This window comes from Ascaphus truei, chromosome 17 (assembly GCF_040206685.1).
Source record: "Ascaphus truei isolate aAscTru1 chromosome 17, aAscTru1.hap1, whole genome shotgun sequence".
Taxonomy (NCBI): domain Eukaryota; kingdom Metazoa; phylum Chordata; class Amphibia; order Anura; family Ascaphidae; genus Ascaphus; species Ascaphus truei.
In genome coordinates, this window is record NC_134499.1 from 28,774,315 (window position 1) to 28,790,748 (window position 16,434).

At 39.8% G+C, this 16,434-nt stretch overlaps 1 protein-coding gene across 6 annotated transcripts in view; it reads left to right on the top strand.

The window, feature by feature from the left end:
• The window catches only part of NCKIPSD (NCK interacting protein with SH3 domain), a 49,609-nt gene extending 35,264 nt beyond the window's left edge, over positions 1-14,345 (top strand). For 4 of the 6 annotated variants that reach the window (XM_075574519.1, XM_075574523.1, XM_075574524.1 and 1 more), the window contains 8 exons: positions 478-648; positions 2,169-2,255; positions 3,132-3,270; positions 8,499-8,579; positions 9,474-9,602; positions 10,399-10,491; positions 10,631-10,803; positions 12,486-14,345. In XM_075574519.1, coding sequence (XP_075430634.1) covers positions 478-648; positions 2,169-2,255; positions 3,132-3,270; positions 8,499-8,579; positions 9,474-9,602; positions 10,399-10,491; positions 10,631-10,803; positions 12,486-12,689 — 1,077 coding nt within the window. In that variant the 3' untranslated portion in view covers positions 12,690-14,345. The remainder of the gene's footprint in view (positions 1-477; positions 649-2,168; positions 2,256-3,131; positions 3,271-8,498; positions 8,580-9,473; positions 9,603-10,398; positions 10,492-10,630; positions 10,804-12,485) is intronic. The other 2 variants (XM_075574520.1, XM_075574522.1) reach the window with 2 other exon arrangements.
• Positions 14,346-16,434: the final 2,089 nt, after the last annotated feature.

Sequence of the window (16,434 nt, forward strand, 5' to 3'; positions counted from 1 at the left end):
AATCATCATACGTGTTTGGCAACTGAGGAAATAGGGCTGAAAAGGGTTCTGTAGCATTGCAGTCAGTAGTTTATTGTATTTGTGTTGCAAATGTAGAAAATTATTTGTGCGCACGCATTTCTAGCTATCTTACTCCATTAGACTTTGCTTCCCATGGCCACAGATGGCTTTCCATTGATCAATCTGAGGCAAACAGCTGCTGTAGTTCCTAGCTACTACAGTATTTGTTTTGGTTATGCATGGTTAGTGAGAAGTTGGCATGCTGATGTTTCCCTACTTGTAAAAGTAATATTTAAAAGCTCAGACTTTGCAGTTCAACTGAATTGGTGTGTGGGATCTTTTGCAATTTATGTTCCCTAACCTGTTTTCTGCCAGATGGGCCTGCAACACACAAAGAAATGCATTGCCGGCCCCTCTGGTGGGAGAAAAGGGGTTAAATGAGAGACGATAGAGAAGTCTGTGTGTTCTGATTGGCAGGATTCCAGTTCTGGATTACCTTCTGGGCAGATCTGTCATGACGAGCAGCGCCTGGAGGTCATATTTGCAGACCTGACCCGACACAAGGACGATGCTCAACAGCGGAGCTGGGCTCTGTATGAAGATGAAAATGTGATCCTGTGTTACTTGGAGGAGCTGCTGCTTATTCTGGTGGGTTGCTCCATTTCCTCACCTCCCAGCCTGCATGCGTAGCATCTATGGCCATTATCATGCGGATGAACCAACTTTAAAGGAAAATTGGGGAAAGATGTATTTCATACAATATCCAAGTAATAATATAAGCAATTATGGAATAACTATATTAAAATATGGGTGCCACACATACAAGCATTGAGCTCATACATTCACAGCAAAGTCTGAAAATCCGGGCACACAAAAATTCGTAGCAACACCATGGGCTTCCATCATTATCTAAATCTATAGTAATGCCTAATAAATGAGTTTGTTCTTGGTGTAAAAATTTTTTTTATGTTTTCGACCAGCTTTTTCTAAGACCAATTCCCCCTCCTCCCCCTCCTCAAATTTCTATTCTTTGTCCAGCATGTAACGTGTTAAAAACATATCCACCCCCTCTCTCCTTTTCTCTTTTTATATACAGTGTACAGTGGCGTAGCTAGACATGCATGGGCCCCGTTTATTTCAGGGCCCCGTTTATATTAATATTGACTGTAATTTGTTTCTCCCTGATCCTCTCTCATCATCTCCACCATCATTACCTCATCTCCACCATCATTACCTCATCTCCACCATCATTACCTCATCTCCCCTACCATCATTACCTCATCTCCCCCATCAGCATCTTTACCTCATCTCCCCTTCCATCATCGCCATCATTACCTCATCTCCCCCACCGTCGTCATCGCCATCATTACCTCATCTCCCCCACCGTCGTCATCGCCATCATTACCTCATCTCCCCCACCGTCGTCATCGCCATCATTACCTCATCTCCCCCACCGTCGTCAGCGCCATCATTACCTCATCTCCCCCACCGTCGTCATCGCCATCATTACCACATCTCCACCACCGTCGTCATCGCCATCATTACCTCATCTCCCCCACCGTCGTCAGCACGTCTCTTCCCCCCTCCTTCCCCATGCCTACCTGTGGGTGTTCCTGCCTTAAACAGAGGAAAAGCCACAGAGGAATCAGCAGCTGTTACACGGAAAAGCAGGGGAGGAGCGCGCCCTAGTGGTCTGACCCGGAAGTCTTTCTTCCGATGTCGACTCTGTAACAGCTGCTGAATCGTCTGCAGGCTTCAGTTTAACGCTGGGGCCGGCCGCCTGGAGGGGGGAGAAGAGAGTGGGCCCTCTGGCTATAGCTACGCCCCTGTCAGTGTATATTGCATGGAGAACTATTTTTGCTCCGGTATTATACAACAAGTGTATATTACAAATCCTGCACAGCTGGGCTCGTCTAAGCATATGTGCCGTATCCTACCATTGGCTGAAGGGGCAAGTGAACAAATGGATATGATGTTTATTACATAAATGGTATACGTGTTCATGTCATTTACCGTGTGAGTTTCAGAACATGGAGAGATAACGGAGTACCTCTTGTCAAAAATACTATTGTTAGCTTTGGTGAAAAATAAAATAGATTAGTTATGACTTGGTATTAGTTCTTTTCTCCACTTAAAAGTATGAAAAATGTCTCCATGTTTTCTTTCAGACAGATGCAGACCCAGAAGTGTGTAACAAAATGTGCAAGAAGAACCAGTTTGAGGCCGTTCTGTCCCTTGTGGCTTATTATCAAATGGTAAGTAGTGGTCCAGATAATTTCTGGCAAGGAATTCTGCTAACTGATCGGTGTATATAAAATGCAATCAAGGAAAGCATCTGTCGGCTACCAAAAACAACAATATTTTCTGGCATTCTTCCATCTATTTGTTTAGTGTTCAGCATTTTGTAGAATATCGTTATGTTTAGACTAATGGCTTGTGTTTTCTGATAAATGCAGAAAATTGGATTTTGTGTTCTGATGACTCTGAAAAGGCTTTGCATTAATTGTCATCAGAACATTAAGATTGCACATTTGTTTCTAAAGAGACTCAACCAAGCATGGTAATGTGCGCTATGTAAATACATATTAATCTCCCCAGTTCCATAGTCTGCCCTCTTACTGCAGGTTATTCTCCTTCACATGCTTTCTTACAAATTCCGGCCGTGCCATGTGAAACCGGTTTCAGATTAAACCTGACTGCCCAACTTAATACAGACAACTTTTTGCTTAAAATTGTTTCTTTTAACACTACTCACAGTTCAATGTGTTTTTCCAGCATGATTAGCATCTCAACCAAGTGACTCCTTTATCAAAAATTAGGATGTTGCGTAGCTTTCTTTACCCCGGCTAAACTAGCAGTCCAATACTATATTCATCTTTTCCCTTGGTTACAAGATTTAAAAAATCACAACCGTCTGAATTGATTTATTGTTTAAGTGGTAGGGAGGAGAATAGGGGGAAAAAAATGAGTTCAGATAATAACATTTTAGAACAAATCATGGGAAGCAGCAGCCCAGAATAACAAAGAAATCCATATCTTGATATTGTTTTGACACCGTAGAAAATGGTTCAGTGTTTTGAAACATTTGCGCACTAAAATATTTCATGTGAAATAACTCTGCGTTTTAATAGGAGCACAGAGTGCCTTTGCGCCTGCTGCTGCTGAAGTGTTTCGGAGCCATGTGCAACCTGGACGCTTCAATTATCTCTGCGCTCGTAAACTCTATCCTGCCCATGGAGCTGGCACGCGACATGCAGACGCACACTCAAGGTAAATTCCAGTTAAGGGACTTCTGGAACCACAACATGGGCTGCACTTGTGATCAGACACCAAGAAGTATTAAAGGCGCCTAAAAATCACTGTACATATATTGTGATGTCTTCTATGCACACAACAAAAGACAAGCGGTATTTTTATTTGTTGGACGGTGGAGGTTTATTTCCCACAACTTGCAACAAAACTTTGTTTTAATGGGGGGTTATTCATTAAACTGCGTTCGTAGGCGATAAAGTCGTCATTGCATGGAAACACAGATAAAAGGCCATGGGAGTTTCTGATAGAGAATGCCCCGATTGGCACTATCACAGTTTAATGATTAACCCCCATTCAGTATAATGTGTATACAGGCAGTCCTCGGTTATCCGTCACAATGCGTTACTCAAAATTGCGTTGGATAGCGAAACGTCTTAAAGTGAAACACGTTTTCCCATAGGAACACTGTTTAAATGAAAGGTTCCGTTCCTGAAGGCATTTTTAACACTAAAATACACCAAATATTTTATGCAGGCAATAAGATACGCAGTACACACATAAATTATATAGTGTGTGTATATACTGTATTATATATATATATATATAATATAACCTAAAATATAATAATATAATATATAGTATAATATATTATATAGTATAATATATTATATAATGTATATATTATATACACATAGACATCACTTTGCAAAGCGTTGTAAGAGCGTTGGATAAGCCGTTTTGGCGTTGTAAAAATGAACATAGGTATGCATTGCATAGCGTTGGATAAGCCATTCGTTGTAATGCGAAGCGTTGTAAAACGATGACTGCCTGTATATTTGTTTAGATATGTCTCTCTTGTTAGACGGTTTTCGTGTGCCTCAGTCAACCGAAGTTAGATTGCATGCTGCTTAGCGTTGGGGACTCGTGCAAAATGCTAATTTTATATGTAATGGATATATATAGTACCTAAGCTTTTCATAAAATAGGACCGATGTAGTCATGCAATTATTACTTTGATAAAACGAGGTCTGTGACCGAATCTCGCTTTGCTTGTGATACAAGGAGTTCTCCGTGCTAATGTGAGGCAAGTTGATTACATTTTTCCTCAGATGCACTTTATAATTTTCCTATACCTAGCAAAGTGGGCCATAAATCATAGCAAACCACTTTAATGCAGACCATGTTTCTTTTCTTTGCTTAAACTGGAAGGAAATGGCATTGGCCTACTATGTTCTATCTGCAAGTCTGCAGAAAGAGGACTGAATAGTGTTTGAGTTCACTACTTGATCCCTGTGATTTTTCCTCGTTATTGTGTAATCGCCAGTTTATTCATAGTACGTAGGGCATTTTCTTCATCCATAACCATTTTAACAATTATTATTTTTCCCTCCAGAATTTAGTTTTGTCTACATTAAATAATATGACCTATTTTTTTTTTTCTCCAACTTTGTTATTGTTTTACATAGTTATTGTGGAATAAACATAGAAAAGAACATGGGATACAGAAAGCAAGAAGGGGGGGGGGGGGCAGGGGCTGGGGGACACTTGGAGGGGATGTATATCCCCCTGCAGACAGTGATGGAGTTATGAATCCAAAATGCATAAGCTGTTCCTGAATGGGATGTTGGCTTTGTACTTCTTGACCGTGACAACTTGATAAACTGCTTAAGATGCAGCTTATTTTAGGTAGTCCTATGAAGGTTGAAGCTGAAAAATTGTTCATTTTAAAAAAGCAGATGACAATACAGCTGGTGTTCGGAAGGCTTTTTTATTTTATTTTTGCACTGTATTTTGTGCAGGGTCTTTGAGCTAGAGTATGGCGCATATAAAAGTGACTGTCTGGTTTTATGTATTTATTATTCATTAAATGAATGTCGTCGCATGTTCAAAAGGCTGTGTCAAACAAAGAAAATGTGATGAACTAAAAAGGCTGTGTGTGTGTGTTCAAGGCCTAAACCTATGTAGCAGAATTGTGTGTAAATCAGAGGAAGGCTTTAAAAAGAGCATGTGCATCCCATAAATACATGACTGAGAACCCACAATTTCCAGGCCTTTTGAAATAGTTTGTGGTAATCTGCAAGAAATTAAATGTCAATGTGCAAATCACAAAAGGCTACTGGAAAAGTAGCTCCGGAGTTATAATTATACCTTGGAAAAGAAACACCATGATGCTATTGAACCTCTTTGCTGCCAGAGAGGCCTAAAATACATTGAGGGTATTGGGCTAATTGATCCACTCTTACGTTTCATGTTGGATGAGTCCACGAACTCTTCATTAAACAAAATGTTGCTTTGATTTTTTTTTTATGCTGTGCCAATTGTATCCTGCATAACTTGATTATTTATGGCTTTTCTTATTCATGAAGCTGGCCGTCCTGAACGGTCTTAAAGGATGTAGTAAGATCACATTCATTAGCCAAATTTCAACTACTTGTATTAACAACTACTTGTATTCCAAGCTGTTGCATTCTGTTTTTGTTTGGTCTCCTCCATAGAACGGCGGTCCTTCAGTATGAAGTGACCTTGAATCTCAGAAAATGTAAGCTGTTTTTTTGGTCTTAGGAATTTGGGACTAACGGCTGCTTCATTGTCTGCCATAATCCGTTTTACGCTTGGTGAAACAGTTGGTGCCCTTATTCAATAAGGGAATATACAATCTTAAGCGTGGACTCCATGGGAGCTGTGTCAACTTACTATGACTGAAACAGACTGGTTTAAGGTCTTTGAAGTGTACTATTTGTGCCACGGGGACTGATTGTCATGCAGGTTGGCAACTGTACATTTTGTCATTAAATAAAGTGATTTGAACAGAACACATGAAAGGATGGAACGAATAACAGCACAATCTTCATTGTATGTAATTCTAACTCCATCAGAGTGTGAACATCTCTCCACTAATCCCCCAAAAATTAATTCCCCAAATTCCTTGCTATTCGACTTAATGAATTATTGGCAAGTTTGTGATTTGCAAGTGCCAGATTCCCACATGGATGTTTTTCTGCTGTATGCAGGGGAGATTGAGAGAGGTTCAAAGAAAGTCGTTTGTGAAGACGCGTAAAGCTGCAGAAAGTTTCTTCCTGGCCTGCAAATTAATTCGCACCAAGAATTCTTCACGGTGTATTTCCAATGTTGATGTAGTACTGGGGAGGGGCAGGTCATTTTAGTTATGAGAATTTTGGGACTTCACTTTCTAAACTGCTTCTAAATAGAGCCCTGTGTCACACACTTCACATGAGCCTTAGGGTAGCTATATCAGGCATTTAGTATCACTTACATGTTGGTAACCACAGTCTACAAAGCGAGGCTGTCAGATGTCTGCATTGTAGTATACATTTACGGTGCCCTCTATTGTTACTATTTAGAAATATTGCTCGATATAACATCTGTAATTTAGCACCAAGCAATTCAAAATTGAAGGTTTAACTATTCCTTTCTGATTTTATTTCGATTAAAATGACTTCCTTTGATTGCAAATGGGGACACAGATAGGTTGGGCATGATGATGTAATTTGTATTGTATGTCTTTATATAGCGCCACAAGTGTACTCAGCGCTTTACAAAGAATACAGTACAGGGAATTATAATAATACAACAAGTGCAGCAAAATCAGACAATAGGAAAAGAAATCCCTGCCCCGAAGAGCTTACAATCTAAGAGGTTTGATGGCAGTGCTTGGTCACAATGGGTGGTAGAAGTGACTGGGTGTGGGACAGTAACCATGAGTGCAGACTATTGGGATGCTTGATTTGTGGGGCAAGTCTTAATGTTAGTCAAATAACTTAAGGTTTAACACACTTTACAGGGGAAGAGATGGCAGGGAAGCATGGGTTAAATCAGATGTGTATGTCTGGCTTCAGGCTTAGGGAGATCCCCAGCAGCAGGAAGGAGTAGATAGAGGTTGTGAATAGAGGATTTGTGGGTGTGCTTTTTATTGAAGGGTAAAGAAGTTGTTGGGAGAGGGGTGTATAAATAATGGTGCATTGGGGAGTGGGGAAGTCGGAGAAAACAGAGACATTCACAAAGGAGCGAGGAAACCGTAAACAGAAAAAGCAATAGGGAGGGCATAGTGAGATGCAGGAAGAGAGTCTTCCCACATACTGGAGGATAGAAAGAGTACAGAGAATCACAGCTTTTCCGAATGTTAAATTCTCACAGTTGCAAAGTTGTTGGGCAGAGTCCCTATCTTCCTCAAATCTTCAACTCCAAAATTAACTCTGCCACACACTTTAACTGGGACACTTAAGATAGGACACAGCCAAGTCACTGTTTATCGTTCAACTTGGTGTGCCATCCTATAATTGTAAAGACAGATTGGTTGGACATGATGATGTAGCTGATGGTTCAGATTGGATTGGATAATGTGGTGTTTTTTTTTTTTTTTTTAAATCCGGTGTTTATGACTTCTACTTGTATGTAACTAAATATATTACATAGTACAATAATCTGCTGCACAGAAAAAGCAAGTGAGTTATTCTGCCAAGGGCCCTTACATAGAAGCTATTGAACCATTATTTGGTCATTCCCTTGAGTGCTATGCTTAATGACCATCATTTTACCATAACGTTATTAGGACACGTCAAAGTAGCTTTAACCGATTGGGGAGGGGGTATGATTGGGATAGTGATTATATGTTGCAGTAGGAGCCATCGACTGTATGACTTGATAAATAAGTCGTTTCTGCGTTTTCTGTATTTAGAGATTTTTCACTAACTTGTGTGTGTGTGTGTGTGTGTGTTGGTTTTTTTTATAACTGATTTACACCCATTTTATCATCCATTGTTTTACGCAATGTGTGTATTGCAGCTTTGAGATTGAAGCATTTTCTGTGAAACACAACAGACAAAAAGTGGATGTCAGCAAAAAAAAATCATATCGTAATTTAAAAGACATGAAGAATGTTGGGTTTATACAAATGTCAGCATGCACTTTTTAGTAAAATGTGTATATATGAAAAATAAATGACTACTTTTTTTTCTTTAACCTGATTTTTATCCAGGTTTTAATGATTGGGAAATTACCTCTGGGGGGGAAAAAAGCAGTATTTTTTTTACAAATTAAAAACTGAAAATGCTGTGCACAATACAAATAAGTAATGGCATTAACAATAGAGGCTGGAGTCGCCTTTAATTTATTTCCTCAACGCTGCTAATATTCTTGTTACACAGGTGCCATTGGCTTTGCCAATTGGTGAAATGGATCTTGCTTTTAGTCACCAAATTTGGTAAACTTGTTGATTTCTCTTGTAGAACACCAGAAGATGTGTTACTCTGCGTTAGTTCTGGCAATGACTTTCTCAATGGGAGAGCCTCTTCCATATCACCATTACGGTAAGATTCGGAATAATCTGACTCGTACATTTGTTGCTTCTAGTGCTTTGCATCAACATTCTTGACCTCATATGGCCATTTATGTATGATTACACACATCCTTTGCTTGTAGGTGTAATACATGTGTTGAATATCAAAGCCCTTGTTTTACCCCAGGAAGAGATACAGTGACTTATTTTTTGTGTGTCAGAAATGTATGTTCTCCATGATGATGATGATGATGATGATGATGATGATGATGATGATGATGATGATGATGATGATAATAATAAACTTTATTTCATATAGCGCTTTTCTCCCAATGGGACTCAAAGCGCGTCACAATTACAGTAGTGTGCAGTACGCAGCACAGTACCTAGGATTTTTACAGACACTGTCCCTTGCCAGATGAGCTTGCAATCTATTATTTTGGTGCCTGATGCACAGGGAGAAAGTGACTTGCCTAAGTTCACAATGTCACTAGGAGTTCCTGATTCAAACTTGGTGTTATTGTTTACAGAGTCGTTACTCACTTAGCCACTCCTCTCTCTAGTAGCTGTGTAGGAAGCGATTATCACAGCTTCCTAATTTAGTCCCACAGTCCGAAGACCTGCTGACATACCAGATGCATGTTGCATGAATGGATAAATGAACTCATTCAATGCCTGTTGTTTTCGGTTACTTTTTTTTTTTTAACAATGGCACTTAGGTGGTTAGCTAGTATAACACACATTTCCTTTTGGACAGGTTTTAAATCTGTCCTGGCTTTAGTTATTGTTTTCGCTGTGTACACACCACCAGACATATGTTCATCTTGGTGGTACTCGCAATCAATGGACCAAAGCATGACTCGCTCCATATCATGTACACCAGATGTGAATATAAATGAATTAATATTCCTCTCATTATGACTAGAACATCTGAACTCCCAGTTTGTCCAGTTCCTGCTGGATGTAATTGAAGATGGGTTACCTTCTGACACTACAGAACAGCTGCCTGACTTATTTATCAATGTGCTTCTGGCTTTTAACTTGCACATACCAGGTGATGAGAGGCTTTACTTGCGTTACATCTCATACAAATACAGAATTATGGGGGGGATTGTGTCCCTGCTTTCTTCTCATATTTCCCACTTCCATTGCAGACTGAGATGCACACTACACAAGGCTTGACTTAGTGGTACTTGTGCCAGTTGCCAGTGGAGGAAGCAATATGTGTATTTTTCCATTTGACATATTCCTCCGATGGGAACTAGTAGACGCCACCCCCGTGCATTTTTCCCCAGCACGTGATGATGAAACAACATGGTGGAGAGGAACATATTAGATATAGTGTTCTTTTCTTCCTATCTTGCCAGATTTTATTCTCGTCACTAAGCTGAAAGTACAGTTTCATCCCACTGTGACCTCTACCCAGTGCTGTTAAACCTAAGCTAAGGGTCCCTGATCTGCGAATAGGTATATGGAGAAAAGCAGTCTTTATTTGCACAGAGCATTAAAAACCCTGCATTCCCATTCACCATCTTTGTCATAAGACTTTTTTTTATAACATGTCCGATCTATACTGTAAGTAAATGTCATACTGTGTTGCTGAAGACTGGAGAGAACTATGGCAAAATATGCCATGGTTCATTTTTGTTTTTTTGTTTTTTGTTTTTAATGTACGCCTTCTGTTTTTGCATCACAAACTCTGCTTTAAATATAAATTCCTGAGCTCTAGTCTACTCTGCATTATTCCATTCCAAACTTTTTTTATTGTCCTATATTTACTCACCAAATGTTAGTAGATTAGTTGCCACCTAAGGAGACAAGCTTTTTTTTTTTTCTGTGTTGCTTGACAGTTCCTGCAAACAATGTGATCATGAAAACACTATGCAAGCGTTCAAACGTCAAGGTGTTTACAGAAAAGCTGCTATTACTTCTCAACAGGGGAGGTACGTAAAATATACTTTTAATGCGGTATTTGGGACCCATAGTAAGAAGTACCTCTTCACACAGTTCTTGAAGATTAAGTGGCCCTACTGCTCAGTCTTGTCTCCTTCCTAATTAATTTTAAGCTGCATGTATTTCTAGATGATCCTGTTTGCATCTTCAAACATCAGCCTCAGCCCCCACACTCTGTCCTGAAGATCCTTCAAGATGTCTTTGCCAGCAAAGACATGGCAAACCTCTTTTACCACACGGACATGCTGGTTATGATCGATATAATTGTGCGTCAGATTGCCGACCTTTCGCCTGGAGATAAGGTGAGCGCTGGGGGGGAGAAGGCTTTACTCTGTGATGTAAAACGAGTGATTATAGATGCACTATTTGTTTTAGTCTACTCTCTCTGTCTCTCTCTGTCTCTCTCTGTCTCTTTCTGTCTCTTTCTGTCTCTCTGTGTCTCCGAATTTTGCTCAAGCCACGTGGTCGGGAATAAACAGTCCAAAGAAAAATAAGTTATCAAATTCAAGGAAAATCATAAAATTGTCAGACTAATCAGTCCTTTTAGTAGATGTCCAGTCTCTTAAATAACTGTATTAAGGGTGTTATGGTGCTGCTTCAACTTCAATTATTATTTTGAGTGATTTTGAGCATACAAGATCACACAAACACTCCATAGTGTAGACCATTTTATTCAAAGAGAATGAGATAGAAACGTAATCATATGCACTAACACATTATTGTTGATCTAAAAGCACATCATGCTCCGTCCAGCCTCTTGTCAGTGTGATCAGACCTCCATGATCAAGCCACACGCTGTTCAGACCATCCGATCTTTCTCCTTGGTGTCAGCGAATGCTTCCGCGTTCCAGCTGAGAAGTCCCTTCCGGAATCCGTCTGAAACGGAAACCGCTGCTTGATTCCGCCCTATGTGTTTTTTGTAATTCCACCTGACACCCGTGCCTCTCAACAGCGTAATCTGGGACTCCAGTGATCCCGTAGCATGTAGCTCTGTGATGCTCCTCTTGGTCAGCTGATATCCCGTATGACAGTAGTCCCTGCTGGGCTGGGAGGCGCTCTTCTTCGCGTCTCCTCCGACTCTTCCAAATCTTACAGGTCCGTCTGAACTCCTTTCCATGTTATGTTAGGTGAGTGGGATTCAAACGCTAAATCCTTAACAGTAGCTTGGTAATGGACATGCATAGCTATGATTTTAAGGCTTGTGTACAGGCTCTACCTTAGTTGTCAGTGGAGGACAATGGAGTGACCCCACATGTTCATCATTGTGACGGGGAACACTCAGTTTAAAGAAAATGTAGTGGTTTGAACATCACCGTGTCTGAATCAAGCTGTGTAAGATTTGGGAGATTCGGAGGAGACGCGGTGCGCAAGCGCCTCCAAGCCCCGCAGTAACTATCATCATACGGGATATCAGCTGACCGAGAGGAGCATCACAGAGCTACATGCTACGGGATCACAGGAGTCCCGGATTACACTGTTTAGAGGCGCGGGTGTCCAGGTGGAAATAACACCCACTACTCTCTTATATTAACTATCCTGTTAGTGGATTTCATGCTTTTCTATGCGGATTATTGTTAAAAGAAGTTACACTATGTTCTCTTTCGGTAATTTTCACTAGGGTATTTGGCGTTCTCTTTTCAATCTGGAAGGACTGCTGGGTGCTTTCTGGAGTGCATGGGTGCTTTCTGGAGTGCATTTTCACTGTTATTCACATGTTTACAAGACCAGAGTTCTTTTTTTTTTTTCCTGAGGGTGATTGCGCCTCGTATTTTTCTTGTGCTATTGTAACGTGGTGCAAAATATAAACGTATGTTAATATATATATTTATATATATATTTATATATATTTATATTTATTTATTTATTAGAGGCAATCCAAGCTAGCGCATGGCTTTTTTTTTTGTGGTGGTGTTGCAAATATAGGATTGAGGACTGGAGTTGGCCATCCCTGATCTAAGTGTAAAAACCTTGTTTTGTCTTGCAGCAGCGGATGGAGTACCTCTCACTGATGCACTCTATCATTCGCTCAACCGATTATCTCCTGCATCTACACCGCCAACAAGACCTGCATGGGATACTACAGCGCATCTTGGCTGAAGAGGAAGAGGGACCACATTGCCAGATGGACAAAATGATCATACATGAAATACTCAAGGAGTTCCCTGAAATCTCTCCCGAAAGAGGCTAGAGGTGCACTAGTGGGGCACATTTAGGAAAACGAGACAATCAACTGGTATACTAACAGCACCTATCGTATTTACGCTTATCCCTAGCTATCCTGTAGCCTATTAACATCACCATTTCTATCACTGCTCCTCCATTAGAGAAGGTGCAGAAACTATTTGCTGTAGTTACATACTGCCCGTACTGTACTTAATGCTGTTGAAGGCTGAAGTTCTAACTTTGAAAGGATTTTTCGTAATACTCCAAGCACTGTTTTTTTAAGAGGCTTTCTGACAGTATTATGCACAAATCAACAGTGGCATATTAAAAAATGACAATAAATGTCAGTGTCTCCGACTGGAAGCAAAATATTATATTTGCCTTGGAGAAAGGGTTTTATTGTCAGGAAACCATTTGCCTGGTGGATTGATAATGGTCCATGCAGTGTTGTACAGCTTTTCCATGATAAAACTGTTCGGCTTACCCAGCACATGTATCCATAAAGCAGCAGCTGAGAAAATACTTCATTTTAGGCATTAACTGTGAAACCTCTTGTAATCATACTTGACATTATTTCTGGGTCAGTGTTTGCTGCTTTTTGAATTCAGATGTTCTAGCTCAACAGGCAACACTATAGAATGACTGACACAAGACATTTAGATGCAGACATAGTGTTTTGGAAATGCGTTTTATGCAGCTGACAAGTCTATAAGAAAGTTGTATCTCACCAACCCTATATTGGAAATATTCAATCAATCCTCTGTACCAGCAGAATTCTTTCCTTAACAGATTTTCATTACAGAACAGAATGAGTACATAGGTGGCTTCCCTTGGCACGGTTAAAACCTACAGCATCTCTTATGTACAGGACTTTAAAGTCTTTGTTGAGAAACGGCGTTGCTACTCCCAGTGCAATGTGTTCCAACCTGAAATCAAAATTAGTTCCTGTTAGGTAATCAGCAATTCTTTGAGATATTAAGTAATGATCAATGTTGGTAAAGCCGACTGCACTGAGATTGAGGGAAGTTCCCATATCAAATAATTTAAACGTAAAGAACAAAAAAAAGCGAAAGTATATTACCTTAAGTGTTAATTAAAAGTTGTTTTAAAGGCTAAAAAATAATGTAGCACGCATAACATTAAGCTGGAACATTGTTACTTTGCTACTAAATATCCTTATTGTTTATTTCTTCTCTGCCGAATGCTTCTGCTGTAAAACATGCACGAGTGTGCAAGAAGATTAGAATTAAACCTGCTCGCTGTGATATATATAGAGAAACCTGTATGTATAACAAATGCAAAATATAAGAAATTAAAGATTTGCCTTTTTACATATTAAATTCTGTTTGCATAAAGATTGGTAATGTTTTACAGTTTAACACTGGCATTTTGATTTCCAGCATTTGTAATGTGATATTTTCTGTACCCAGACAACCAGTGGAAGTTGTGTAGCCTTGATGATCATTAATTAGAATATAATGCAATGTTTTTATTTTTGCTACTTCCCAGAGGACTCCATCTCTATAAAGACATATTTTTTTTGTCCAGCCCCCGTGCCTACTGGTATATGGTACTTGACGTAGAAAAAATTGGGCAATTAAAAATGCTGAAGTCAGAAGAAAAACTTGAAATGACGTCAATTAAATACGTTCTGTGAATAAATATTGTGGCTTCCCCTCAATTTGTATATGCATGCAGAGTCTTTATTACTAAATGTTCATTGATAACAAGGTCAACTCTTCAGTTGTCTTATTTGCATGCTGTAACTATATCTGTGAAATGATTTGCATTAATAAGATGATGCCTCTTGTCAGTAAACTGTTTTCCATCGCTGCATTTTTCATGATGTATCAAAAAAAATGACCAGTTTGTGCATTGCTGTAGGGACAGCGAATGATTTATTGGCCTTTAGCTGCGTAGGAGTTAGTTACCTTTGGGGAATTCCATGATATAAGATCTTACCTATCCGATCCCAACACTGTCACCCTTTTGATGGAATTATTTCACTCTAAGCAGAGGACATGCCCTTCGCTGGCATTATGTCATATACTTTCTGTCCTCCCTAAACTCTGTTAAGGACTACTAGCATGACAGGTGTCGTTTGCTTACTGAATTGTATTGCCTGACTTCCCTAAGGCAAGTCACAGGTTAATTTTATTACGCACCCTTTTAGGATGGCTCCACAAGGGACAACATTCAAATGGCTTCACAGCATACATCTGTTTAACCCAATCGGTGGCCAACAAGCCTGCAGTGTACTGACACTTTGGGAGCAACATTTATATTTATTTTTTTGGGGCTGGGATTTATTTTTAAATCGCTCAGATAAAAAATGTGTTTTTAGAATCTGTAAATGTTATCTTTGAAACTTATTGGCGTTTTCTTATCCTAAACATTGGGCTGATTTTCTAAACAATACAGCACAATACAAGTAGCATATTATACATTGAAAAAAGTGTGTCTAGATCTTGGGAGATTTGTTTGAGTAACGTGGAGCAGAGGCGTGTCCGTGTGTCCGTGTGTCCGTGTGTCCGTGTGTCCGTGTGTCCGTGTGTCCGTGTGTCCGTGTGTCCGTGTGTCCGTGTGTCCGTGTGTCCGTGTGTCCGTGTGTCCGTGTGTCCGTGTGTCCGTGTGTCCGTGTGTCCGTGTGTCCGTGTGTCCGTGTGTCCGTGTGTCCGTGTGTCCGTGTGTCTCACCACTGGAGCATTATATGTAGTACAATAGCACATTTTATGCAAATGACCTTGAGACATACAAAACACTTGGCAATGGATGGACTATATTGCACGAATTGTTCTGCACATTTCTTTTGCTGTGTTGTCTAAAAGTGAATCCAACTTTCAGTTGTGGTAACATGATAAATGATTTGCAGATACCTGCCGTTTTTAAAATGAAACGAGTAAAATATATACACACACAAATCGCGGTTGCCCAAAATGTAACCACTGGCGCCTGTGCTGTGCAAGCGCGGACAGCTGTCGGCGCGCTCCATAATGCCTGAGCACAAATCAAGGTAGGGTGCGCTGTGACCAGCTAAGGTGGTGACTGACAGGTCTGTGCTGTGCTGCTGAGTGTGGCCAGTTTAGATGGTTGAATGAGACACTAGGTGGGACGGGGAGCAAGATGGAGTGCTTGGCCCACCCCTGCTCTGAAGTGTGTTAAATGCGCACTATATAGCTTATCAAGGATAGCGCCTTCTATAATTTATAGTGTTACTGGAAGTACTCCACAATTAGAGGAAGAAATTAATAGTTCAACGTAGACTTTAAACTCTTCAGGACAGTGGCTTTATACTGCCACTTTCATGCCTGAATATTTTATTTTTGCACTGCATTTTCCCTGTAAATTGTCTTTAAACTTGTATTGGTAAGCCGTGAATATATGGTTGGCTGCAAATAAAAAATTTTTTATAGATATATCTATATCTCACATTGGCACAGTGCAATGTTAATATAGAAACACAGGAATTGATGGCAGTTAAGAGCCACTTGCCCACCTACAGTAGTCTGCCAATTCGCAGGGGATTGTTTTTTAACTCCAGGCCCTAATAGATCCTTTAAAGACATTATATATATATATATATATATATATATATATATATATATATATATATATATATATATATATATATATATATATATATATAATGTGTGTGTTTTTGTCTATCCCAAACATTTTTAAACTCCTTGTATTGGCCTCTACCATCTTTGCTGGGTATATATTGATGTGGTAATATCTGGATAAGGGCATTGACTATTCAAAGCTACTGT